General features: G+C 50.1%; 1 protein-coding gene across 2 annotated transcripts in view; it reads left to right on the forward strand.

Annotated features, from left to right (window-relative positions):
- Nucleotides 1-875: 875 nt before the first annotated feature.
- PPARGC1B (PPARG coactivator 1 beta) overlaps nucleotides 876-26,192 on the forward strand; it is a 106,244-nt gene continuing 80,927 nt past the window's right edge. For both annotated transcript variants that reach the window (XR_010380397.1, XM_010989493.3), the window contains exon 1: nucleotides 876-998. Coding sequence is in view for 1 of the 2 variants with exons in the window: in XM_010989493.3 (XP_010987795.3) it covers nucleotides 921-998 (78 nt within the window). In the remaining variant the exon portion in view is untranslated. The remainder of the gene's footprint in view (nucleotides 999-26,192) is intronic.

The raw sequence follows: 26,192 nt of genomic DNA on the forward strand, positions 1-26,192 counted from the left end.
TGAGGGGAGAGGGAATGGGTTGACAATCTGAAGGGCAGTGGGGAAGGATGCCGGGAAGATGTGGTTTACTAGGTGAATGTCCGCTGGTTTGGACAGCACTCCATTTGTAGAGCCTGCTGTGAGATGGTTCATCCAAAAAACTGAGAGAAGGCCAGTGGGCCTGGGGAAGCAGGCAGGAGGCTGGTCACTTCAAGGCATTGTGGGCCATGGTAAAAGAATTTAAGTTTAGGGTTTTTTTGGGGGGGGGAGGGGGATTAGGGAGTGAGGGGGAGACTTGAGAGAGAGAATAAACTTAGAATGAGTCAGTGCACCTAACAAAGAAAAGATTTTTAAAAATGCCACCCCCTCCTAGGAGCCTTCCCTGATTTCTCCAGCTTTGACCTGTGGTATCCCTCCCTCTCTGGCCTGCAGCCTGGCTAGACAAACTCAAGTCTCCAGGTCAGATCTGGGCTTTGTCGTCCTGTATTGCACTGTGGCTTCAAATGAGGGCCTCCGCCTTCTCGGGCCTCAGTTTCCCCAGCTGTGCAGAAGCAGGTTGTCTCTAAGGACCCGCCCAGAGCTAACACAACGTGATTCGCTCTGGCAGGAGCGGGGGGCTGCCCGCATTGCTGCGTAGGCAACGGGCTGCTGGCTGGGGCACCATCACCTGGCTGCGGGCGCTTTCCTCCCGAGCTGGGGGCCGCGAGCGAAAATCGCGGCGCCAGAGGTTGCGCAGGGAAGGGGGCGCGCGACCCCCGGCTCGCGCGGCCGCTGCGCGGCCCCGCCCCCGCAGCCAGCGGCCCTGCGGCAGCCGGGGCCTGAGCTCCGCCCTCCTCCCGCCGGCCTCTCTCCCTCCTCCCGCCTCCCTCGCTCGCTCGCTCTCTCCCCCCCGCGGCCGGCTCGGCGCTGACTCCGCCGCACGCTGCAGCCGCGGCTGGAAGATGGCGGGGAACGACTGCGGCGCGCTGCTGGACGAAGAGCTCTCCTCCTTCTTCCTCAACTATCTCGCCGACACGCAGGTACGGCCAGCAGGGGCCGCGGGCCTGGGCCATGGGTGCTGAGCTGTGGGGGCTGCCGCCGCAGTCGCGGAGGCCGGGATGCAGAGGTGGGAGCATTCAGGGGACCGGGGGTTCCAGGTTGCGGAGCCCCTCTTCCATGCACCCTGCGATGTTCATCGTTACAGCGACAGGGAGCTGGAGGTCCCCCCGCGCAAGCCGGAGCATTGGGAGAGCTACGGCCGCTGGGGAGGGTCTAGCCATGGTTGCTTAAAGTCCGCCCCCCACCCCCCCACCCCCCCGCCGGCAGAGCTGAGGGGTTCCGCGCTTGTCGGGGAGGTGGAGCCGCGCCAAGGTGTGAGGGAACCTCAGGCTGGTTCTGGGTTCGGGAGGCGCGCCCTCAGGCTCCCGGCACTTGCTGCCGTACTTTCACGTGGACTTGTGGCCCGGGCACAGGCGCCTGCGCCCGTCCGCGGAATCCCCTGGTCCTCCAGTCTCGGATCCCCCGCGCGCTGCTGTTGGCCCCCCGAGGCTCCCGAAAGGCTCCCGCAGCGCGGAGTTTCCTGCCAGTTGCCCGCTGAGAGTATAGGGGTCTTCGGGGCACGTGGACAGGCGGGCGGGGATAGAATCTTCCTGGTTTCGCTACCCGGCGTAGCACCGGGGGAAAAGCACGGCAGGATGGGGGCGGAAGGACTGTTTGGGGGCGCCTAGGTCCCCCTTCGGCACGCGGCCCTGGTGCGCGCTATGCTGGGGGAAGGGAAGGCGAGGCGGCGTCCCGGGATTTGGCTGCGTCTGGGAGCCCCACCGGCGACACGCGCGTGACAGGAGAGGGTGCTCTGGTGTGCTGGGAGTGGGGGCGAGGAAGCTGGTGACTTGGAGGCGGGGTGGGGGGTGCTGCTGGGATAAACAGCACGGAAAAAAGCCTGCACAAGGCGTGTGCGACCCCCACCTCTTCCCCGGTTTTCCCCACCCCATGCCTGTTGCAAGCATAAAGTTTGGCCCCATAGTTAGGGCTTTTTCTACTGGAGCCCCGCTGCGGGTAGCCGGGCGGCTGAGGATGCGGCGGAGCGGAGAATGAGACCCCGGATGCGGGCGCATGCCTGAGCGCCGAGAGGGGCCGCCGGGCGCAACCGGGCGCGGCTCGCGGGGGCTGGTTTGGTACCTGGAGTCGGAGCGCCGGTGCCGGCTTGTTTTGCATAACACTGGAAGGGAGGGGGAAGCCGGGGGGGGGCGGGATGTGGGAGGGGAGAGAGGGAAACTTTGCTTCTTGTAATAATCTGCCTGTCTTTGGGCGGCAGCAGCTGTCATGGGACCGGGTGGGCGGGGAGAGGCTTGCAAGCTGACTCCTTGCGGTGAGACGCGACTTGGAGGGGACGCAGCAGCGGAGACATTCAGCACCAGGCTGACTCCGGGTGGCGAGTCCGGGCTGGCGGCTGGGACGGCATGGCGTGGCTGGGTATCGCGGAGAGGAAGCCCGCCACGCGCGGGAGACCATCCCTCGCCCGCTGCAGACGTCCATGCGTCAGGGAGCCGCGGGGCCTCGTGGTCGGTGGTGGGAGCTCTCGAGTGGGTTCCGGGCAGGGGCCGAATGGCCTGGTGGCGTGTAATCGCGCTTCTCCAGGCCGCGGGGAGTGTGTGATGAGCGGTCTGCGCGCGCGGGTATGTGTGTTTGTGTGCACACGCCGCGCGCGCCGGGCGCGTACCTTTACCTCTGACGAAACTGCAGTGAAGCTCCCGCGGCGGTCACCGGGCGCCGTCACTCGCCCCGCGCCCATGTCTGCTCCGATCCGCCCGGCGCCCATGTCTGCTCCGATCCCAGCCTCGGCACCACCAGTGCCCCCCAGCCGACAGCCTGGGACTAGAGAACTGGGTGCGGACGGGCAGAGTTGCCCCTGGGAAAGTTCTGTCCCTCGGCACTCGCACTTGTCTGCGGTTATCTCCAAATCTCTCGACTAAGACGCTGCTGAAGGAGGTCTGAAATAGCCAAAGACTCGTTCAGAGACCCATAGCGAGAACTTGTCCGTTTTGGACCCTACGCCAGATTTTAACTCCATCTTCTGTGTTCTTTGGCTCACCGATAATTAATTTTTTGCCCTTTAGCCGCCCAGCGGGCCTACCCTGCAGGGCTATTTTACCCAAGGAAACTAGAAAATTGGGTAATCAGGTATCAGTAGAAGCAATGCAGTGAAAGTTAATCTGGGACGTTTGCTTTTTTTATTTAACCACGTGACAGGCAGAGGATCTTCTGATGATCTTTGCCGGCCCAACTTGGGAAATGTAATTGATATGGGGAGCTTTGCAACCGCCCCTAGAAGGCTCATAGAGCCAGCCAAAAGAGGACCTGGGCGGGCCATCGCCTGCCTCCTCATTTTACAGTTGGGGACAGAGGCTGTGAGGGCTGAGCGGCTGGTACAGGACCACGCAGCCAGTGGGTGACAGAGCCACCCAGGGCTCCTGACTCCAGGTCCTGTGTGTTACCTCGAAATAGCACTGGACTTGGAGTCAGAAGGCCTGAGTGGAGTCGCCTTCCCCACTCTCTGGCTGGGTGACCCCGGAGCAAGCCATTTTAACTCTCGGAGCCTCCTTTCCTCCATCTGTCAAATGGGGCTGGTGGTGCTAGCAAGAGAAGCCAATGGCCTGGTGGTGGGGGTGAGCACTGTTTGCATGTGAGATGTCTGGTTGTTCCTGCAACTTCCTCTCTTCCCCCCAGACCCTGCCTGACCCTCCTGTCCTCCATCTCCCCCTTTGGAAGGGGTGGGGAGAGTGAGTAAAAAGTATTTGTTGTCTTTATCTCAAAGACTTGTCTTTGATGGCTAATCCAGGGTTAGATAGAGGGAAGACTTGCATTTAGGAGCCTTAACTTTTACCCATTCAGGCCAAAGTTCAGAAATTCAGCAGACCAAGATTGTGAAAGCTTCTTGGAAAGGTTTGGGGCTTGTATCCGGAAGGACTTTGGGTTGGCTTCACTTTGCTCAGGCTGTGCCCCTGGCCTGCAGAGTCCTCACCCACCATTCCTGCATGGCGCTCTCCTCTAGCAGGCCTCCCCAGCCCAGCTCGTCCTGCTTTCTCTCTCCTCTGGTTTTCTTCGTCTGTGTTACACAACCAAGCACTTTGTGTATTAGTCCTGTGACCCAGTAAGATTCTCGAACTAGAGTTGTACCTTTCATCTCTTTGTGCCCCCCGTGGCACCTGTCACCCTGCTGAGTTCCTTTGCTCAGCTCTTGGCTAGGCACAGGAATGACAGACAAGGGGGAGCTCTCAGGCTGGCTGGGGAGACAGCTGGGCAGCGAGTATGGGGAGAGAGGAATGCAGAGGGCTGCAGCTGTGGGCAATGACTTAGGCTCCAAAGGCCACACAGTAAGCCCACGCTAAATATGGGTTGTTTGAAGTTGCTTGGGGCGTCAGTCATAGATGCCCAAAATGTCAGAGTTGGCAGGAACTTCACAAATCATCGGGTCCAACTGCTTATCATTTAAAAATATTTAATGATAGAATTGTTAGAAAATACTGGCAAACATTAAAAAAATTGAAAATATGTCGTCTTACCCTAACATAACCACAATTAATTTGCATAGGGGATATATTTCCAGACTTTTTCTTTCCTATTGATTTCTATCGATTATATTTTTTGTACCAAAATAGAGTCATTCTTTATAAACTGATTGTAACGTGGAATCACACTGTTGTAATTTGCTTTTTTCCCTCCTCCAAACAATAAGCTGTGCCTGTCTTTCCACATCAATAAATATTCTACTTAATATCTTAATGGTTATATAGTATTGAGGGGTTGAACCAAAATGCATGTTATCAATCCTGTATTGTTACTCATTTAAGTAGCTTATAATTTTTTTTGCTATTGTAAGCCATGCTGAAATGAATATCTTTGCATATGTCTTCTTTTCTTCATTTAAATTCCTAGAAATGAAATTACTCTGTCAAAGGAACTATGCAGGCGTTTGGTAAACATATTTCTGGATTGCCTTCTAGAAAGATTGTACTAATTTATACACCAGCACTGTGTGGGAATGCCTGGTTCTCTATACCCAGATAACTCTTGGTATTTTAATTGTTTTCATATTTACCAGTTTGTTCATCAATAAACTTTGTCCATCCCTGTTGTTTTAATGTGCATTTCTTTGAGGACTTGTGATCCTGAACCTTTTCCCCGTATGATTGGGGGCCATTTGCAGTTCTATTCTGTGAAATGTCATATTGGTGAACTTGGCCCATTTGGCATTTGGTATCCTATCTCCTCATTGTTCTAAACCTGGATCTGAGTGCCCAGGAGGGGCCCTTGCTACATGGAGAACTGGGGAAAGTGGCTTGAAGTCTAAGTGTTAACTTGCTAGGTTTGAAACGTTGCTGCCTGCACAGCCACTGAGGCTGGGACTAACTTCTTTTCCAAGTTACAGTTCTGGCCATCTGTAGGGGCAGGCTACAGTGCAACCTCTGCTGAGTGCCTTTGCCCACTCTTCACCTGTGTGAGGCCCAGGGGAATAACTTCTTCACCCCAGCCTGGGAGGGGACACGTTTGCTGGCTTTGTTTACCGGTGGCCCAGGGTCCACTTTCACTGGAGCTCCCTGGTTGGTGCTAATGATCAGGATGCTTGTAAAACCCAGGAAAGGCTATGGCCCAGCTACTGGGCCCTGGGGGCTCATATTTCCCCTTCACCCTGGGGCCCTCCTCTCCCCAGCTGGTGCAGGCCAGCCAGAAGCTCCACCATTGCCAGGATGTGAGTCACCCTTTCCCTTCTCTCTGAAACAATAGAAGGAATACTGGTTTGAGTCAGAAGCAGCCTTGCAAATGGGGGCTTGGGCTTGGGCTTGGGCTTGGAAGTGAGTCCCTAACACGAGAGCATTGCATTGTTAACAGCTGTCTCCTTCTGCATCACTGTCATCATCAATGCCATTTATGGAGCATCCTCTAGGTGCTCTGCACTCTGCTGAGCCTTCTATTTGCATTATTATATTTCATTCTCACAAAGATCCTACAAAGTGTAGGTGCTATTATTCCCATTTTGCAGATGAGGAGTTTACAGTGTCAGAGAAACTCACTGACTTGCTGAAGACAACCTACATCTACTACCTTCGAGTGAGTCGAAGAACCAGGATCGTGGGTGAGGTCCCCAGGCCTCTTGACTCCAAGCTCCATGAAGACAGGGACTACTCTATTTCTGTTCATCATTATATTTCCAGTACCTTGAGCAAATGAGGGCAAATTGTGTAGAGAGAAGGCATAACTCCTAAGTCCTTCTACTCTAGGCCTCTGTTTCCCAATCTATGAAATGGGGCTATTAGGCCCTAACTCTCAGGATTGGGAATTAAATAATTTAATGTATATAAAATGAGCATCAGTCTGCTGTTCACAAAATGTAGAATTTTTCTCTCTTTGAAGCACGGTAGGAGGGCAAGGTCAAGGATAGAGCTAACTCCCATCTGTGCCATCTTTTTTATGTAAGAAAAGGAAGCATAATTCTTATTACATGAGGGTGACGGGAACCCAAATAAAGTCATTTGGAAGAGAATGAGCTGGGTTGTTTACTATCTCTCCTTCTCCAACATAGTTGAATGCCTCACATCTATCCTGTGGACACTCAGCTGATGCAGAATCAATTGGCTTGGATTGACTTTTCTGTTTCTCTCCCCCTCCTCTGGTCTAGGTTCTTATCCATGCAGAATTGGATTCCTGCATCTACTACCAAACAGATCCTTGCCACACCAGACTTTGCCCTCTCCTGCTTGTCCTCAGCCCTGGTGGCGGATCAGTCCTCCTAGAATGCATGTCTGATGTCCCTCCCTTGCTCACAGGTCACCCAGGGCTCCCCGGGACTTTTAAAGTCTCAAGTTTAACCTCATGTTCAAGGGCCTTCGGATACTTGAAGTTGGAGAGTTAGACCCCCGATTTTATCCCTAGTTGTCTGCTTTCCCTTTGGGGTCCTGGCGCACCTCAGGCTACATCATGAACCCTCTCCCTGGAAGCATAGGCTCTTGCTGTTGTCTTCTGTCTCTTCTTTCTCTGTTTCCACTGTTTCCATTATGCATCCCACAAGACTCAGCTCTCAGGCCATCATTTTGGTGACACCTCCTCACCTCCAGGTACAACCGCTGCTTCCAATATGTGACAGTGTGCACTCACTTTGAAGTCAGCCTGCTTGGGTTTGAGTCCTGGTTCTGTGGTTTACTGCCTTTGGTGGGTCACATGACCTCTCCCGAGCTTCTGTTTCCTCATGTGTAAAGATACTGATAAGTAGTACTTCCCTGATAAAACTTTCCAGGAGTCAGTGAAAAATCAAAAGACAAAACGGATTTAAGGGGCCTGTCACAATGCATGGCCTATAAGCACCAAATAAATAGATATGTCTCTTCTAACGTAGGTCTCATTAAGTGTTGAGGAAATCGCTCCAGATTGTTAAGCTCCATGAGGGCAAGGATTTTTCTTTGCTTCCTTGACCATTTTTTCCCCCACAATGAATAGACAAGTGCCTGGGACACAGTAGCCATTCAAAATCCTCACTGAGTGCACAAACATACTAGACTGTGAGCCTCTTCAGAGCAGACACAGCCTCTCGGTTTGTATCTTCAGTCCATGTGTTCCTAAGAAGAGCCAAACTGACAAATCCTTGTGGAATGACCTGGAATATCCTTCCCACACCCCACCTTCAGCATTTTAATACACTCATAGCTTACCTGCATTTCAAGCCCCTTTCCACACCTGACCGCTCTGGAAAGCCTTTTAAGTGCCCTGTTGTGCCTCTGCCCCTAACGTGGAGGGTGCCATAGCTATCCGCTGGTGCCTGCGTGCTTTTATCCCTACAACTAGGTTGACGGCTCAGGGAGGGCAAGAAAAAATATTTTTATCCTGGCCTAGCATTGTGGTTACCCATTAAGTAGATGAGTTTTTGAGCAGAAGAATGTTTTATATGATTAGGTGTTAGGCTCTCTGCAAGGAACTTTGTATGTAGTTTAAACATTTCACCATGGAAAATGTCAAATACATACAGAAGGAGCCAGCGGTGGGATGGGCATAGGGGATCTCCATGCCCCCGTCACCTAGCTTCAGTCGTTTTGGACCAATGGCCACGCTTGTTCACCCACCCACGTTCCCCATCATGTCATCTGTGACTGTTTCATTGTGTACCTGTGAAGAGACTTGTGAGTACTGTTGCATGGGTTTCTAACAGTAATTGTGAAGTTGGTTCTGTTTTTCTTATTTTGTAAGTGACGAAATTGAGGCACAGAGGGGTTAGGTAAGTTATTCAAGGTCTTGGAGCTAGCAAGTGTCTAACCTGGGATTTGAACCTTGGCCGCTGAACAGCTCCCTGTTTTAAGCTTGGGAGGGCCCTTGGAGCACATCAGGTCTACTCCTAGAATACAGGACACTGAGGCACAGAAGGAGAAGCCACATAGCTGGAGGAGACCCAGGTCCCTGACTCCTTGACTAGTTATTTTCCAGTATCAGGACTTGGGGGGAGGATGGGTCTTGGCTCTGGGGGAGGGACAAGGTGGATACACCTTGGAGAGACATTGTTGCTCAGGGTGGCTGGGCTTTGTGGTGGCTGTGAGACCCTAGAGGGCAGCCCACCACCACCCAGCACAGGCAGTACTTTTCCTGCTCTCACTGATCCATAGGACTCCAACCACTACCCTTGCAATTGACCTTGCGTTTTCTCATTTGGCGCTCAGGACCACCCCTTAAGGGCGACAGGGCGACAGGGCGACAGGGCGACAGGTTCAGCAGCAGGTGTTGACAGAGCTGAGAGGAGAGGCCTAGCCTGAGGTCACATAGCTGGGCTGGGCACTGGTTCCTGGTGGCAAGACTCCAGGGCTCCCTGCCCTGCTCTTTCCTTAGGGCAGAGTTGAGTTGCAGGCACCCCCCCACCTCCCCAGTATCCTGGGTACCACACTTACCTGAGAGGAGCCTGAGACCAGAATAGAGGTCTAGAGTGGGAGACCAGAGAGATTTTTACAAGTCATTGGCAAAGTCATTGATTAATTATCCCTGAAGGCCTGTAATTATTGCTTAGTCTTTTAGGGAAGAAAAAAACATTTGTTCTAATTATTTGTTTTGGTGCTTGAGAGGCCTTTGAATCCTAGGATTGGATTCTGCTTGGCACAGGCCTTATAGCCTTTGACACAAGATTTCTTTGTACCTCAGCATTTTTATCTAGGAAATGGGACTGATAGTAGTACATACCTTAAGTGGTTTTAGTAAAGGCAACTTGAGATGATGCCTGTGAACGTGGAGAAATGTTCAATCAGTAGGAGCCAAGGTTAATATTAAAAACAGACAAATATAATGCAGTCCTTGCTACTTATCTTCCCACTGAATTCTAGGTCCTTGATCCTGTCTAGGCCTTGAAGTTTCTAGTATTATGATCTCCTTTCCCTTATATTCTGGGGAAACTGGAAAGGAAGCCCATCCAGGTTTAGCCAAGTGCTGCAGCAGTGACTTTTAGGAAAGCAAATTCAGTTAGATGCCGCTCGAAGAGAGGAGAAGAAACATCAGATAGGGATTAAGATCTCTGGGCTTTTGAGTTTAACTGCCAAGGGTTTAAATCAGCATTCTGCTCTTTACTAGCTGTGTGACTTTGAGCACGTGTCTTAACCTCTCTGACTCCAATTGCCTCATGTAAAATTTGGGATAATTGTAGACTATTCTTAGAATAAATGCAGAAGATAAATATGCCTGCAATATTGTCTAACACATAGTAAGTGCTCAATAAATGGTAGCCACTATGTAGATGACAGTGGTAATGTAAATCCTCCTAGGGAAACTTGAGCTTTCATGGAGTTGGGCGTACCTTAGAGACCATCTTGCTCAATGCCCTTACCTTGAAGTGAAGAAACAGACAGGGAGCAGACAGAGAATGCCTTCAGATCACCCAGCAGAGACAGGACAGGACCCCTGGCTGCTGTCTGCTTGGCCAGGCCTGGCTCTGCGTAGTAGGGACTCAACTGTCTGGGACCCACTGTCTGGGAACTCAGCCGGGCGAGCCTTGCTTGGCTGAGATGGATGCTCTCCGGCAGCTCTGCAGCCGTGTTTTTGCCTTGTGCTTGCCTGGCAGAACGGAGTCATTTAGCAGAGGGAGAGTGAGGAGACGTTAGAAACCAGGCCCTGAGCAGTTGCGGCAGCCGGCCCACGAGTGGCTCCCTGATGTTGCTATGGCAAACAGCCTTGGCAACGTGGCTGCTTCAGCCTTTATTTCTGGTCTCAGGCTCCTCTCAGAGAAGTGTGATACCCAGGACACTGGGGAGGGCCCTGCCCTGGCTCCTCAGCACCGAGGACGGTGCAGTCTCCATCCTGCTAGTGATCCCAGGCCACAGCAGCCCCTGCCCAAAACATCTGCAGGCCCACCGTCATGACCTGCCAGAAGCAAGCCCCTGGGTATGACATTCAAGGTCTCAAATGCCTCTCCATCCATCTGTCCGTCAGCTCATCCAGTACTGTTGACCATGCAACCCACTGCTGCAAGAGCAGAACAACATAATTTTCTTAACATGGACTCTGGTGTTAGGTGTTCCTAGGCTGCCCTCATTTTCAACCATATCCTTCAGCAAGAATGGTGATGAGAAAACCTTTTCAAGCAATTACTCTGACAGGTCCTGCGCTAAATTATTCACATGAACAGTCATATTTAATCTCAGAAGAATGCCGTGAAGTAGTCCCCACTGCTATCCCCATGTTACAGTCGGGCACACTGAGGCCGGCTGCCCAGTCTGTAGTGCTGGTACCGTTCTGCAGTTCCTTCCCTGTACTGCGCACCCTGGCCCTGCCATGAGGTATCTGTGCCCCCTCCCCATCTCTAAATGGATCCTTCAAGGTCAGCCCAAGTGCTGCCTCTCCTAAATCCCCCTCTCAGAAGCGGCCCCATTTTGCTCTATGATCCCACAGTCAGTTACAGACACTCGCGTGCTCTGCCTTCACTCTGTATCCTATCACCCTGCCCTTCAGCCACCCAAAAGAAAACACAGAGAAACTGCTAAAAGGAAGAGTTCTGAATGTCCAGGTGAGGAGTCAGCAAAGGTTTTCATTAGTATTGTTACTAATCATAGTAAGTACAGAAAATAGCTAACATTTAATGACCACTTAATATGTGCCAGTCAGGTAGTAAGCTAAGACCTTCAGGTACATTATCTTGTTTAAACCTCAGTGACCTGGTGAGATAAACCAGACAACTAAGGAACCATGACAAACCAGAAAACTAAGGCTGCAAGAAGTTCAGTGACTTGCCCAAATCATCCAGACAGATAGTGGGAAGTCTGGGATTTGAACCTAGGTCTGCTCGGCTTCAGGGCACATGGTCTTCACCGCTGCAATGTGACTCATCTGGCTGAGCATGTAGAAAGAACTGGAATGTGGGTGATGGACAGCAGGAAGGAGGCATCGAAACTTGGCCTTAGCCGGGGGGGCTCTGTGGAAGTGAGTGGGCCGTGGGAGAGAAGGCACAGAGAGCAAGGGGCTCAGCATGGCGTCCCTGTAGCTGAGATGGGGTCGCAGAAGAGGATTTGCTTTAGGGGAAGATTTGCTTGAGGAACATACATCTGTTCATCCTGGGCCCACTGTGTGCCGGGTTCGTCTCCATCCCTGGCCTTCCCTGGAGCCTTGTTAAATGCAAAACTCTGGTCCCAGCCTGTGCTAACCTTTGTTTATGTGTTTATTCTTTACTGTTCCCTCTTCTCTGCCCAGTCAGGACCCAGCTCCCTAAGGAAAGGGATCTCATCAAGCTGGTTCACCAGCAGATCTCCTAGTGCCTTGACAGTGGCCGGTACACTGTAGGCTTCCAATAAATACCTGTTGAATGACTGAATGAACAAGTGCTGTTTGATCTTTCATAAAAGTCACCAACCATTTGCCTGGCCCCAGAAGTCCCTTCTTTGTGCTTGGCACTGGCTAGGAGGTCTGGGTGAGGGAAATGTGGAAGGATTGTACTAGTCCCCACAAGGAGCCCACTGCACTTGTCTCCGAGATAACCCTGCACACAAAGGAGTCAAAGCCATTTTTTGGAGCCTCCAGAACCCCTATCAGAACACGCCTCCAGTGGGCAGGTCTTTATGGAATGTTAAACCACTGTCAGGAATCTAGTCTGTTTCAAGGCATTGCTTTAGCCCAACTGGGGAGTGGCTCAGAGCTCCAGGAGTCTTAGTATCTACAGGGAGGTATTTGGGCAAACATCCCTCCACCTTCCAGGGAGATTAAAACCAACGCCTTAACACTTGGCCTCATGTCCATAGCCCAGCCAGCTTATTCTAGAGGGACTGGGCAGGCCGACCTCCGCTCCAGGGGAAGAAGGAGGGGAGGGATCATTCAGGGACCAGTGACTGCCCTGTCCAGCCCAGGAGGATTCACTGCAAGCCGTATCCATCCTTTGTTTGGAATCCCCTCAAGACTCAGTCTGTTCCACATAAGATCACCCCTCACCCTTCCTACCTAGGGCCAATTCACTCAGTTTATACACAGTTCTTACAAGCTTGGCAGTCCTGTCCAAGCCTCATGACACTGGAAGCAGCAAGCCAGTTTTATTAGTGTGTGTCTATGCAAGCATGGGGTAGGGGTGCAGTTCCACCAGCACTGAAAGCAGCCTGGGGCCTTTTAGTGAAGGGGTGAGGAGTCCCCTTGTCGTGAATACATTACTGTACAAGTTACGAAGTTAATCTGTCATAAAGACAGTGTGTCATCCCTGAAGAAAGGTATATTCTGATCAGCGTTCTCTGTTCGAGGAAGCAGGAAGGAGTGAAATGTATTTTGAGGTATGTATTTTATTGTCTAAAATAGGAAGTCTGTCAAAAGCAGGATAAGTTTTAAAGTTATCTATAAACTTGCTCACTGTGAGCACACAATATTCCTCGACCATGCCAGATGAAGGAGTTAGTGTAGCCATAAAACTTTCTTTGAAAGTTAACGTGGTCTCCTAAAGTGAGATGTTGTCCTTTGTATTTCCAAGGCTGCACGAAGTCGTGGAAAGAGCATGTAGTAAATGCTGATTGGCCTCAAGAAACCATGTGGCCTCGTGATTAATGAGAGCAGACTGTCTGGTTTAAATCTTAGCTTTATGACTATTAGCTGTGTGACCCGAGGAGTTCACTGCTCTGTGCTCTAGTCAGCCGGCCCCAAATGGGAATAAGAATAGCTCCTCCTGTCCCAAGTTTGTAGAACTAATCAGTAGTTCTCAGCCATGAGTGCATATCAGAGTGTACAACTGTGTGGTTAAAAAAAAATAATAATTATGCGTCTGGGGCCATCCCAGCCTAAGTGAATGAGGATCTTTGAGAGCAGGCCCTTAAGCTTCTATGTTTTTCAAAAGCTCTCTCTCAAGACACCCCTGCTTTGGTCCTAAACAATCAGGTACTATTTGTGGAGTGTCTGGCATTATCTCTGTCGTCCCCTCCCTTCTCTGTCCTTTCTGCCTGAGTCCAGAGCACAGGTTCCAAATGACTGAGAAGCAGATAGAAGGCCCCTTTATGATGCCTGTGTAAAGCAGGACGGTTGGCTTCCTTATCTGTCATTTCTAGTTGATCTTCACATCTTGTCCTAAGCCAGAGAGGAGTATTCCCATTTTCCTGATGGGAAGTGGAGCCCCAGAGAGTGATCTGATAGGATTCTGCAGCAAATCAGTTTTCACACGTTTATCTCTATCCTGATACCTGTCTTCCTTGATCCTCAGCCACATACCCACTTCTGGGTAACTCCAGAGGTGGGGATCATGATTACTTCAAGAGGTGGGTGGGTTAGAAGAGGAAGAAATGCAGGGAGCCTGAGGGAATGCAAGCCATCTCTAGATCCCTAAAGGTCAGCGGGTGCTAGGCATGGTCCCAGGCCACGTGGTGGTTTAGGACTAGAACTCACTTCTCCTAATGCCCAGGCAGCTGTCCTCCCAGCTGTATGTGCTGCTTCTATGCAGAGGACAGGGTGTGGTTCCAGTGATAACAGAAGTAATCTTCCAGCTAGTGTAGTGAGGCCTTTGCACATGCTGCTCTGAATGCTCTTCCCAGGCATCACCATGGCTTGCTGCCCCCTCACCTCCAGATCTGCTGAGACCATCTCCTTAGAGAAGCCTTCCCTGAGGCTCCTGCTCTGGCCACCTCCTATGGCAGTACCATGTTCTCTTTTCTTTAAGGCACCTAAGTATGCCAGATACTTTCTTGTTTATTAATTTGTACCTCATTGATTGCCTGTTGCCCCTATGGGAAAGGAAGCGCTTACCAGGACTGGACATTGCCTATCTGGTTCTCACTGTATGCCCAGAACATAGCCTAGGGCCTGACACATGGTTGGCATTCAGTGAATATGTCTTGAGTGAATCGATTCAGTTTTTGTTGAGCCCTTAATCTGTACAGGTACTGTGTTGACTTCACTTAACTCTCCCAGTTACCCCAGGAGATAAAGCCCCAATCTTCAGATGCAGACCTGAGGCTCAGAGGGTGAGTGGTGGGGCTGGGGGTATAGCTTCTCTGCTGACCAAGCTACATGCAAGCCCCCAGGAGTCCAGCAGTGTCCTGCCCCCAAGGAGTCACGCCCCAGTTCCCTGGTGACCTCACACCACCTTCTCCTTGAGGTTGGGCAGCAGCTCCTCCCTGTCCCGTGGGTGTAGCCACAGGTACCTGCTCAGCAGCACCCAGGGCCTCCAGCACTTAATCTTTGTCCTGGTGGCCGAGGGAGTGGCTGCCTGGCTTACACTTTGTGAACCAGCCCCCAGCAGAAATGTGGCAATCTCCCACCTCGGGGGTGGAGGTGGGGTGGTCCCAGGCCAGGACAGCCTTAGAGGTGAGCCTAGAGGACAATGATTGTATCTTGCCGGAAGCTTCTCTCCCTGGAGCCAAAGTGGGCCCAGATTAGTGGATCAAGTCGTGGGGAGAGCAGAGTGGGCGCGGGCATGACGGTGAGGACAAAAGCATGAGAGGAAGGAGGGGAATTTAGAACCTACCCCGGAATGAGAAGAGAGACCTCCTTTGCCCAGATTACCTCACAGTAAAATTTCCAGTAAAATTTCCACAGTAAATGTCCAGCTGTGGGACAACCAGTGAAGTGTTATCAGCTGGTTTCAGTGATGGACTCAGCCTGGGGTCTGAATTCTGAGGGTCAGCAGAACTAGAACAGCAATTAAGACTAGAGCTCTGAATCTGGATCTGAGTCCAGGGTTTGTCATTTAGCAGCTGAGTGGCTCAGGGCATGTTACTTAATCTGCCTAGGCCTCAGTTTCCTCACCTGTGAAATGGGATAATAGTAAGTATCTCAATGGGTGGTTGAAACGATATCATGTCTGAAGGACTAGGTGCAGTTCCCCGGGGTGGTTATTCTCAGTAACAGTGACAATTGGTGACTGGTTGATTTGATGACAGTTTGGTGGAGAAAACTGGTAGATCCCAGGAGTTAGAGAACCATGGATTATCATTTGCTGCCTCTTCCTTTTCCTGTCCCTGCAGCGTTCACTCCCTCTGTGCAGGAAGCTAGGATTGCAGATTTGAACAAGCCCTGCTCCTGTCCTGGGAAAAACAGATGGCCAGGGAGGATGGCCAGTGCAGAGGGAGTGTCCAGACAGCTCGTGCAGCAGAGAGTCTGGAGGGATGGGCTGGCCGACTCAATGAGGAAGGGCATCCTAGGAAGAGGCCAGCCTGTCATAAGGATCAGCACATCCTGTGGCTGGTGAATGAGCAGTGAATGACTTGGGGGTGGGGTGGGGGGAACATGAGCTCCTTCCCCATCAGTGGAGGATTTGAGCTGGCTGGAGGACTCCCGGGATGGGGAAGAACATACAGGATGAACTAAGTGTCTGGAAGAATCACAAGTAGAGCACTAAGATTTGCAGCCCTAGAAACTAGCAGGAGGTTGCTGACGGAGTAGGGAGGTCTTGGGGAGGGTGACTAGGTTTTCCCCCAAGCCTCATAGGCAGGATGGAATGAGTGGTACCACCCTGTGGTTTGAGAACCTCTTGCCCAAGCCCTAGGCGTGGAGTAGAGGCACAAGCCTAGGGCACAGCTTCTCACCTGAAGCCCTGACTGAGGTCCTTTGCCCAGGGAAACAGCAGTTCCCTTAATAGTGGGGCCAGGCCCCACACAACCACTGGTACTTGATGGACAGGGAGAAGGCCAGTAGCTTAACAGAGGAAGCCTTCAATACATTTAATGATGAGAATAAATATTACTGCCTTAATAATAATAATTATTACCCCTCTTACCACCACTATTATCCCTTTTAGCATATTACTGTGAAATTCTCATAGCATTTCACATCCATATTTTACAACCTCATTACGATTTTCATTTCCATTTTACAGATGAAGAACCCAAGGCTCAGAGATGTTGAAGTGTCTTTCCCAATAAGATCACTATTGCAGGAACTTGACAGAAATGTGGGATTTGTCCCCCCACCTCACCCCCACATCAACCTGGTCAAGATGGGATGGTTTTGGAAAGGGCCCCTCAACTATTCATGTCTGTGCCTTGTCTAGACTGAGTTCCCAGGATTATCTTGAATTCTCCTTGGAGCAGTGATCCCCAGTCTTTTTGGAGTTGCAACAGCCTTCCATTGTGTGATTTTGCAATAGTTGCAACTCCCCCAGAAAAGTGTAATTTCTATTGATTCCTAGAATTAGGAAAGAGAAAGTCTTGTTTAGAGAATTGTGTAGCTGCCCTGGAGATTAGAACGCCAGGGTGAAAGCATTGTGCCTGGTGGTCTGGAAGAAGGCCTAGGTTCAGGTCCTGCCTGCCCCTTTTTGCTGTGTATCCCTGAACAAGTCTGGCCCCTCTCTGGGCTTGAGTTTCCCTGTCTCTGCCATTCTGTGACGCATTGTTTTTCTATCATGGCTGTTTTGCTTTTGTAAATTCTCTTTGTGGCAGAACTGCCAGGTACTGGACTGAGAGGGAGAAGGTTGGTTACTGGAGACAGATGGAGCTAGGGAGCCATCACATCTCAGATGGGCAACATGACTTCTTTCCATCCACATCTCCCCACGTTGTGTCCCCTTTCCTGGTGACAGGTGCTAACTTCTCTTTGAACTGCAAGTTGGAAGCAATTTGTCATGAGATCATGTGCCTTAAACGTGTGGGTTTGGAAGGAGGAGAAGGCGGAGGAGGAACTCCAGCAAGAGAATCCCCAATTTCCAACCTCCCAAGTGAATCATGGAACATTTGGATAAGTCACTCATGGAGATGGAAAGACTGGGTGAAAATCAGGAACTTCAGGCCAGATTTTTTAAAAGGAGCAAATTATTCAAAATCCTCTACTGATAGATTATATCTAAAATTGTTTTCTTTCTTTTCCCCACAGTTCTGTTTTATCCATCTTGAATCATTTTTTTCTCTGTAAAACTGCTTTTTAGCCTTACTCTCTATTTCAGGTAAAAAACATTTTAAGAGGGGAGGGAAGGTGTCAGGGAATTCTGAGATGCCAGGCTGCAGACTTGGCTGCGGGTGCTCTTTGAGGCTCAGGATGGCCATTCTTGGGCTCTGGTCCCTGGTGCCTCTCACGCGCAGCTCCTGCTGGCTCAACCACGAAGTATGCAGTATTTTAAAGAAAGCTCACAGCAAGTGAAAAAAGAGCGACCACACTTAGGGTACCATGTGACTAATAGGCAATTTAACACGAAAGCTACCCAATTCCCTGCGGCCCTCACCAGCTGCCGGATTTTGCAGCGGGATGGATTAGGTGACGCTAGGATTGACGGGCAGGTCCATGTGCGTGCGGTGGGCGCGCGGTGGGTGCGCGCGCAGGCAGCTTGGCCCCCGCTTCGGCCTGGAAGCTGGGATCTGCCTGCATCCAGGGGAAGCTCTGCTCTGAGCCTTACGGAATAAGTTAATTTAAAAGCCATTTTGTCGGGTAATAAAGGAAGCTAAAAATGATGGAATTTAAAACAAAAAATTTTTATCGCTGTAACTCAGGCGCTTGCTTAATTGCCCCATAATTCACCGTTAACCCCAAAGTGTTTTGCAGAAATAACTTATGCCTTAAACTTTTTTCATTTTTTATTTTTGTTGTTTTTTTTCAACAAATGTAATATCTGTTTTTAAATTAATATTTAAAAGTTTTTAAATACAATTTAATATTAAAACATTTGCAGTGTTAGGAGCTAACTTGTTGGAGGAAGTGAGGTCACCCCCATCCTCTAATCTCTTACCCTCAAAAAAAAAACCACTTTTAGCAATTTTGTGTATTTAAATGCCTTTCAACTGAATATGCCATTCTCTGTTTTCTTTTATTTTTATATACATTGTGTTTTCTTGTTATAAAAGTAACAAGTGTTAATTTATTGAAATTTGAGAGAATATTGATAGATAAAAGGGGGAAAAAAAAGGACCCCACACCCTGCAGTAACCAGTCAAAGGCAGTGCTTGCTGCTTCTCCTTTTTTTTTTTTTTAATTTAATTTTTTAAAGTGGTGTTACCACTGCCACCTCCAGCCAAGCTTCCCTCCTTGGGCACACTTCTGCCTCCCAGCGTCCTTTATGGACTGATTTCTGCCCGTGACCTTGAGAAAGAGAACTTACACTGTAATCTTGGTTTAACTGTTGCCCAGCACATGACCTCTATCAGCCTCTCTCCCCCTTCATAAAATGGGATCTGTCCTTGCATTGCTGTGAGAATGCATGTATCATGGATTCCAAAGCTAATTGCAAGTTGTAGAGACATAAACAGTTGTGAGGCGTCGTAATTACTTCACCAGCCTGCGCCACCACAGTGACTGCTATTGTTTTAACTCAGACAGTATCAAGTTTGGGCATTATCTGATCATCTCCAAGTATTTCACATGACTGATCACCATTATACCACAGAATTTAATCACCCCAGAGGTTTGGTTTGGCTTTTATTCCACACACTGTGTATCTCATCTTTCTATATATACATTCGTTAATATGTACAGATCAAGATTAACACCTTTGCTGGTAGAGAAGGTATTCCAACCCAGACTTCCTGATTTACAATCTTTAACTCAGTCAGGCCATTTAAAGTGTTAACTGATTGACCTTGTGATGGAGGCTGCAACTGGAGCTGACCCATGGGGAAGAGATTTGGTGGGGGTTGTGTGGAACAGGCCCCAAGAAGATCCAGCTACCTAGCAAGTTTATTTTCATACTGGTTTCAACATACAGCATTATTTAATGGGAAAAAAGACACGAGACTTGCTTTTGTATTTATTTTGAAAATGTAATATGTGATCCTCCTTGAGAAAATTGTAAGTTATAAATGGAAGTGTTCTCCCATTCTTGTGCTTCTATCCCCAGAGCCACCTTGCTACCGATTTCTAACATGTTCTTCCAGAGATAAACCGTGCAGCTACCAGCATATATATGGTCTAACTTCTGCCTCCGTTTTTTGCACAAATGGTAACAAGCTAAGAACATTGCTCTGCAACTTTCTTTTTTCCACTTAATATTATACCTTAGAGATCATTTCATATCAGCTTATAAAGAAAGATCAACTTCATTTGTGGGCTTGACTGTAGTTGGCTTAACCAGCTTTCTATTGGGTATTTAGGTTATTCCTAATTTAGTGCTGCTGCTAGTCTGTGGTGAATATTTTTATATGAGAGTCATTTTGCACATGTGTGAGTGGATATGTAGGATAAATATGGCTGAGTGGAATTGCTCAGTTAAAGGGTATCTACATTTAAAATTTTTATGACTATTACCACATTACATTCCCCTTCATGAAACTGTATCAGTTTTACATTCCCACAGAAATGAATAAGAAATGCCTGTTCACCAGCACAGCATGGCATTCAACTTTTTTGATCTGTGTTAAGCTGGTGTCTCTTTGAAGTTTTAATTTGCAGTCTTTCTCTCATGGTTAAGAGTCGCTTGTGTTTCCTTGCCAATCAACTGCCTATTGTGTTGTTGATGATGTTCCTATCAGTTTGTGTGGGTGTGCTTGCTTTCCCTCCACTTTCCCTCACAATACCCCGGGACCTTCTTGGGCTCCACCCTCCTCTTGGGCACCCCAGTTGAAGGAGAAAGGCCACTGGGCTAGGGCTGGGATCCAGATCCTGGTTCTGCCACTTCCTGCTACCTTTGTCTTGACTGAGTCACTTAGGGTTTCTGAGTCCGTGGTTCCCACTCTAAGGTGAGGATGTTAGTTCAACAGCAGGGTTGTTGGATAGTGGAGATAATCATGATAAAAAGTGTAAAAAGGGTTTTATAAACTGTAGAAAGCTGTAAAAACAGAATATGGCGTTCATATTTACTTAGTTTCAAATGAGTTGAAAAGATTTGAGATTCTTAAAACTTGAGAGCCGTGCCATCTGGCTGAATAGGTGGGGAAGTGAGGCCCAGAGAGAGTGGACCTGCCAGAGTCCTGAGTGAGAGGCTGGTCAGCCCAAGAATGGGGTCCTGAGGTGTCTTGCTGTAGAAGGAGCTGTGGATTCTGTGCACTTTCTTCGAGAGCATTCTGACTTTTATAGTAAATGATTCAACTTCCACGACAGCCTTTCCCTTTCAGGGGAATGTTGTGTGGCTGAATCTCCAAGAGCCTGTATGTAGTTCAGAGCTGAGAAGTATCCAGGTTGGAATCCCAGTTCTGCCAGATGGCAGCTGCAGACCCCACGCTAGGTGACTTCACCCTCTGGGGCCATGATTGCCTTCTCAGTGGAGCGCAGAGGGCTGTTGAAAGGATTACTGAGACCACAGTGGGAGAGCCCTGCCTGTCTGGCTTGGTAGATGGTGTCATTATTTCTGTTTGGCTTTGCGGGAGGCGTGGCAGCCCGGTGGTCAGGGAGCTGGGCTCTGGCGGCTGACACCCTGGGCTCAAGGCCTTGCTCTGCCCTCCTGGGTTGCCTGAGCATCTGACTTCACCTCTCTGAGGTGATAACAGGTCTCCTGGCTATTCAGGATGGATTTGAAGAATCAGTAGACTTTGTATATTAACTGCTTACTACATAGGAGGCACCCAATTAAAAAAAAGTTATTTAAAAAATATTTGCTAAAGTGCTTGTTATGTACCGGCACTAGTCCAGACGATGGGGATTTAGCAGAAAAGAAGCAGGGCCCCTGGCCTTGGGAAGCTCACGTCCTAGTTAATTGTTGTTCTCCGTCAGTGAGGGCAGCATGGTCTCGCCCTGTCAGGTCCTGATGGAGATTCTGCTTGGCGGCTGCCTGGCATCTCCAGGACACACACTCTGAGGGGAGTCTGGGACTTTTTCCTACTCCTTTAGACTCTGCAGATCACTTCCTGTGAGATGTTCTTTTTTTAATACCTTAGGGAATTTCACTCAGCCTGCCTCCCTCCTCCCTGCCTCCACTCCCCCGCCCCCACCAGTGAGAGGTAGGGGCCCCACCTGGTGACCTGTGAGCAGGGGAGATCAGAGCTTCCTTGCCTGGGGGCTGCCGCCCGCAGGTCCAGTGCCTTGTCTGACGCCCACTGACACCGAATCTGGGAGCCTGGGTCTCCCTGGCACATTCATTGTTCTGCTGACCTCGGGAAGTGTCTCTCTCACCCTACCGATATTTAATGCCCATTTCCTGTGCTTGGACAGGGGGACGCAGCAGTGAGCTGGGCCCAGTCCTGACTGTGGGGAGCTGACATGGGGAAGCAGAAAATAAACATGATTTCATCTAGTGATAAACCCTGAGAAGAGAATAAATAAGACACGGACTTGTGATGGATGTCGTGAGCTGCATCAGAGAGGACAGTCCGGAAGGTCTCCCTCTGAGGTGGTACTCGTGCGGAGGCCTGAGAAATCAAAACGGCATCACCTTTTGGGGGAAAGGTGTTCTGGGCAGTGGAAGCAGCAAGGGCAAAGGCCTTGAGCAGCTTAGCTGGTCCTTCTTCCCCATATACACCCACTACTTGTGCAGACAGGATCCAAGGGAGGCTGCGTAGAGACCTGGTGTGTTTGAGCATCTTTTCAGAGCAGGTGATGTGCTAGTTATAAATCAGAGCAGGCCTTGCTTGAGGGGATCCGCGCGGGAGAGCTGAGCGAATGAATGAATGTATTTTAGACCATCACTTGAGCTACAGTGTTTCTTTGAAATGAGTAAATGAGTAAAATGCATGAGGCCTTTCCAAGCTGCAGAATCGAAGCCTTCTCCGACTCAGAGCTACTGCTCTGGCAGGCTGTTCTCACCGGTGGGGGCTTCCTCGCTGGCTCTCCATCTAATGGTGTCAGCGTCCTCAGGCACCCTCGATTCAAAGTCAATTTCTGCTCTTGGATCTGCGATTTAACGCCCGGCTGCTCAGAGGGCTGCAGAGAGTCGAGGTCAGTGGGGCTAATTGGGTTGCTTAATAAGAGGGGGTTTCTTAGGATTGGAATAGCTGGGCCTGGGGCAGGGTCACAATGCAGGGAAAGCAGCAGGGCGAGACAAGGGGCTAGGCCCTAGGAGGAGGGGAGACTCGGCCAGAGGGGTCCGCTGGTCATAGAGCTGGAGTGACAGGTTAATGTGGAGGCCTTGGACTCCCATGGACACTGCTGCCCTGGGAGGGAGTCTTGCTGCCCTAGCAGTTTGTGCTCTAGAAAAAGACCAGGTGGACACCTTGGGGCATTTTTTTGGCCTGGATTAATTACTCCTAGCTGCGGTCTGGGTGGTGGGGACCTTTTCTCCTTCCCTCCCCCTTATACCATGACCCTCGCCCCCCCATCCCATACATAGTAATGTGTGGTCAGGGCCAGCTGGCCTTGCGGACAAGTCTACCACATGACGGCCTTGGGAGGGTACAGCTCACGGTGGTAAGGCTATACACTCAGCCAACTCATGTCCCACTGTGGGGTGATCTCTGGCTGGGTAGCCCTGTCCTTGGGACAAATCCAGCCTCTTCCTCGTTCTAGATCAGAATTCAGTTATTCATCCATTCACTCATTCACGTCATCAAACGTACATCCTTCCGTTTCTGTGTTTATTCAACAAATGCTGAGCCATAGTCTGTGCCGGACTCTGTGTTGGGTGCTAGGGGCACAGTCTCAACAGGATAGACGGTCCCCGCTGTCTGACAGCTCAGAGTCCTTGGGGAGAGGAAGAATTGGACTTGTGCATTGCACGCACCATCATTGTGATTATGCTTGTCATTGAGCGGTCAGTTACTGTTGTGAGGCAGACCTGGCTGGGGGATCCAGATCCAGGTGGGATCTCCCAGGTGATCATGTGCTGGTGCAGGTGCCGCCTTCTGTGAGCAGAGTTCCTACCTGGGAGCTCATTGCTGTGGGGACTCAAAGATGTCCGCGGGCCAGTTTGGTCCATGTGCTTCAGCCTTCCTTCAAGGCTTCAGGGTGTCTTGTGTCTCTACTTTCAGGTCATATCCTGCTTTTTAATTTTAATTTGACAAATATTTAAATAATGATAAATATTTATAATTTATAATAATAATTTATTTTTCACATTTTACTTCCAGTTTTAAAGCAGACATAATTAAAGAATTGGCCATTAATATTATACGTTCACAGTTCCTCTGATGCACATAAGAGTAACTTCTCCTGCTTTGTTTTTGAAATATAAAACAAAAATTTATTAACTTTTTTAAATTACAAGAGAATTAGATCTTTATTTGAAGAAAATCAGAGAGATAGGTACACCCTCCAAAAGGAAACCACCCATAATTTTACCATCTAGAAGTGACCACCGTGAACGTTTCTTTTGTCTTTCTTCCTGTAAACATTTTTCCTTGAAAAAAAAATCAGATCATAATTGTGTTTGTAACTTTTTCACTTAGCATTATATTGGATAATATATCTTTATTAAGGTCTTATTAATCTTTATTAAGGTTTATAGACGGCCTTTTCCCTGGCCTTAACTTTTTAAACTCACCATTTTGATGCCAGCAGGGTGACACTCCTCATGCACGTAGCTAGAGATTCTATTTTGTGGTTTGTTCTACAGAGTCAGTTATGTTTCCCTCATGACCTCAGGCAAATAATTGACTCCTGTTTGCCTCTTTATTTATTTGTAAAAGGGAGAAATTACTGTACCTCCTCTTGGAGTGGGTGTACAGGGTATACGAGCAGAGAGTCCTCATGCCCGGAGAGTTCCATACGGGCAGCTGCTGCCATGGAGCAGGAGACGGAGGGGCTGGGTACCACCGTCCCCGATGCAGTGGCCAGGAGCTGGGGACCCTGAGACTTCAGTCACCTGCGTTCAGCAGCTGCTGACCAGAACTGAACTTAAGCAGCATAGAAACGAAAGCCGGGCTGCACCCTGGGCAGACGTGGGCCGGTTCAGTGTAAAGACAGAGTCCTTGCTCCTCCCCTTGTCCTCCCAAACCAGAGGAAGTGCATTTGGTTAAGAATGACCCACATCCGTCACCAGGCATGCTTCCAGCAGCAGCGAGGGCCAGCTGCAGGGCTGCTCCTGGGAGCTGGTGAAGGGTCTGACTGCCAAGAGCCCCTCCAGCTGGGGGCCACCCACACCTGCCCTTGATATTGAGGCTCAGGGAGACCGAGCTAGTGGCCCTCATCAGACAGTGTGTTAGTGGCAGAGCTGGGATTTGAACCAGAGATTTCCCACCACATTTTCTGGGTTAGATTCCTTCACCCGTTGGGATGGTGTGTCTATTATGTGCAAGGAGCTGCAGGGTGAGGTGGGGGTGGGGGGTCAGACAAAGAAGGGGTGTGGTGCTTGCTGAAACGGTGCACACATGTAATGCAGGAGGTGCTGCAAGGGCCAAGGATGCTTCCAGGAGGCCCACTGGTTCTTTCCCTCAGCATGCACCGTGCTCTGTGAGCACGCAGACCACATCCACCAGCAAACAGCACACTGACAGAAGGTCGAGGCTGATGAGCCAGCCCAGTGAGGGAAGGAGAGCTGTGCTGATGCCACAGGGCTCTGGGTGGCAGTTCCCGGGAAGAATTGCTGGAGGTGGGACTGGAAGTTGGGCTGCCCCAGGGGCAGGGCCTTGGCACTGAATAGTAGTTAAGGCAGGGCTTTTGACTCAGGCCAACGTGAGTGTTGTGTCTGAGCATTCTGCTGTTTAACAAGCTGTGTGACCTTGGGCAACTTGCTTGACTTTTCTGAGCCTCCTATCCCATTTAAAAGTACAAGACTAAAATGAGAATAAACCGACACACGCCAGCAGTCATGTGGTTATCACCACCAACTTCTCCATTGTCATCGTCCCTCGTGGCAGTGGCAGCAGGTGTATAGAAGTCTGGTACACGCTTGGGATTGGCATTGCTTGGATGTCGCAGAGTGAAATGTAAGTGGAGCCCAAATGCGATGCACATATGACAGACACTGCCCTACTAATGATCTCACGCACCTGCCACACAGATAAGAAAGCCACCAAGGCCTGCTGTGCCTGGCTGCCCCTTGAGAGTTGGAGGAGCGGAGTCATTTCTGGAATTTGCCCCGAGGGGTAGCAGAATCCCATTTGACCTGGTCTCACGGTACATACCACGGTCCCAGCGAGCATTGTGTGAGAGCCTGCCCATCCCTGAAGTGAAGATAAAAGGCTCATGCCCTGAACTGGGGGCAGGGTAGCGGGGAGCAGGAAGCCTTCTGGAATTGGGCATATTTCCTGCTGCTCTAGTTATTAAAACAGCACGAGGCGTCTGGGGGTTTTGTTCAGTGACTGATGCTGGCTCAATGTCGGCCCCTTCTCACACTCCACAATGCTGTTTTGATTTTGTGGGCCCTGGAGGGCCTGCGTGGGGTCTAATCCAGCCTCTGTGGCTTATTAACTTGACAGGCTGCAGGTCCCCGCTGTCCTGAGTCCTGGTCCAGAATGAGGGCGCTCACCGCGTTACACCGCGGGCCCATGGATTCCAGCAGCACCCGCTCGTCGTGGTGCTGTGAGGGAAAAACAGGATAACGTGTTTAAAGAGCTTAGCACAGTGCCTGTGACCGTGAGCACTCGTGTCCGCTGTCACAGCCAGGATTTCTGCCTCTGCCGGGCTGTTCCCCCCTTAGCTCTGTCTACTCCCCATCCTGTTCTCTGGCCAGACCCTCGTCCTCCCTGGGTTCCTGTGGGGACTTGTGTGAGGTGATGGGTATAAGGTGCAAGTGACAAGCAGAGAGGCAGATGGGGTGACTTAGGTCACAAGGCCCCCGTGGTGGCCTCCGCATGCCTCTCTGCTGACCCCAGCCTGACTCACCCTCTGAGGCCTCTCTAGTTGTCTCTCCCGCTTCTTCCCCAAGCCCCAGCCCCCTCTTTTGTCCTGAGGAAGAATTCCAAGGCTCTCAGGAAGGGAAGAGATTCTTGAGGCCATGCCATCCAACATCCTCCCGGGCAGGGCTGGGTTTCCTAGCTGCCACTTGTGCACACAGGACAGGGTGCGCTCTGTCTCTGGAGGGCCCTGTTCTTTTA

The sequence above is a fragment of the Camelus dromedarius genome, chromosome 3 (assembly GCF_036321535.1).
Source record: "Camelus dromedarius isolate mCamDro1 chromosome 3, mCamDro1.pat, whole genome shotgun sequence".
Lineage (NCBI taxonomy): Eukaryota > Metazoa > Chordata > Mammalia > Artiodactyla > Camelidae > Camelus > Camelus dromedarius.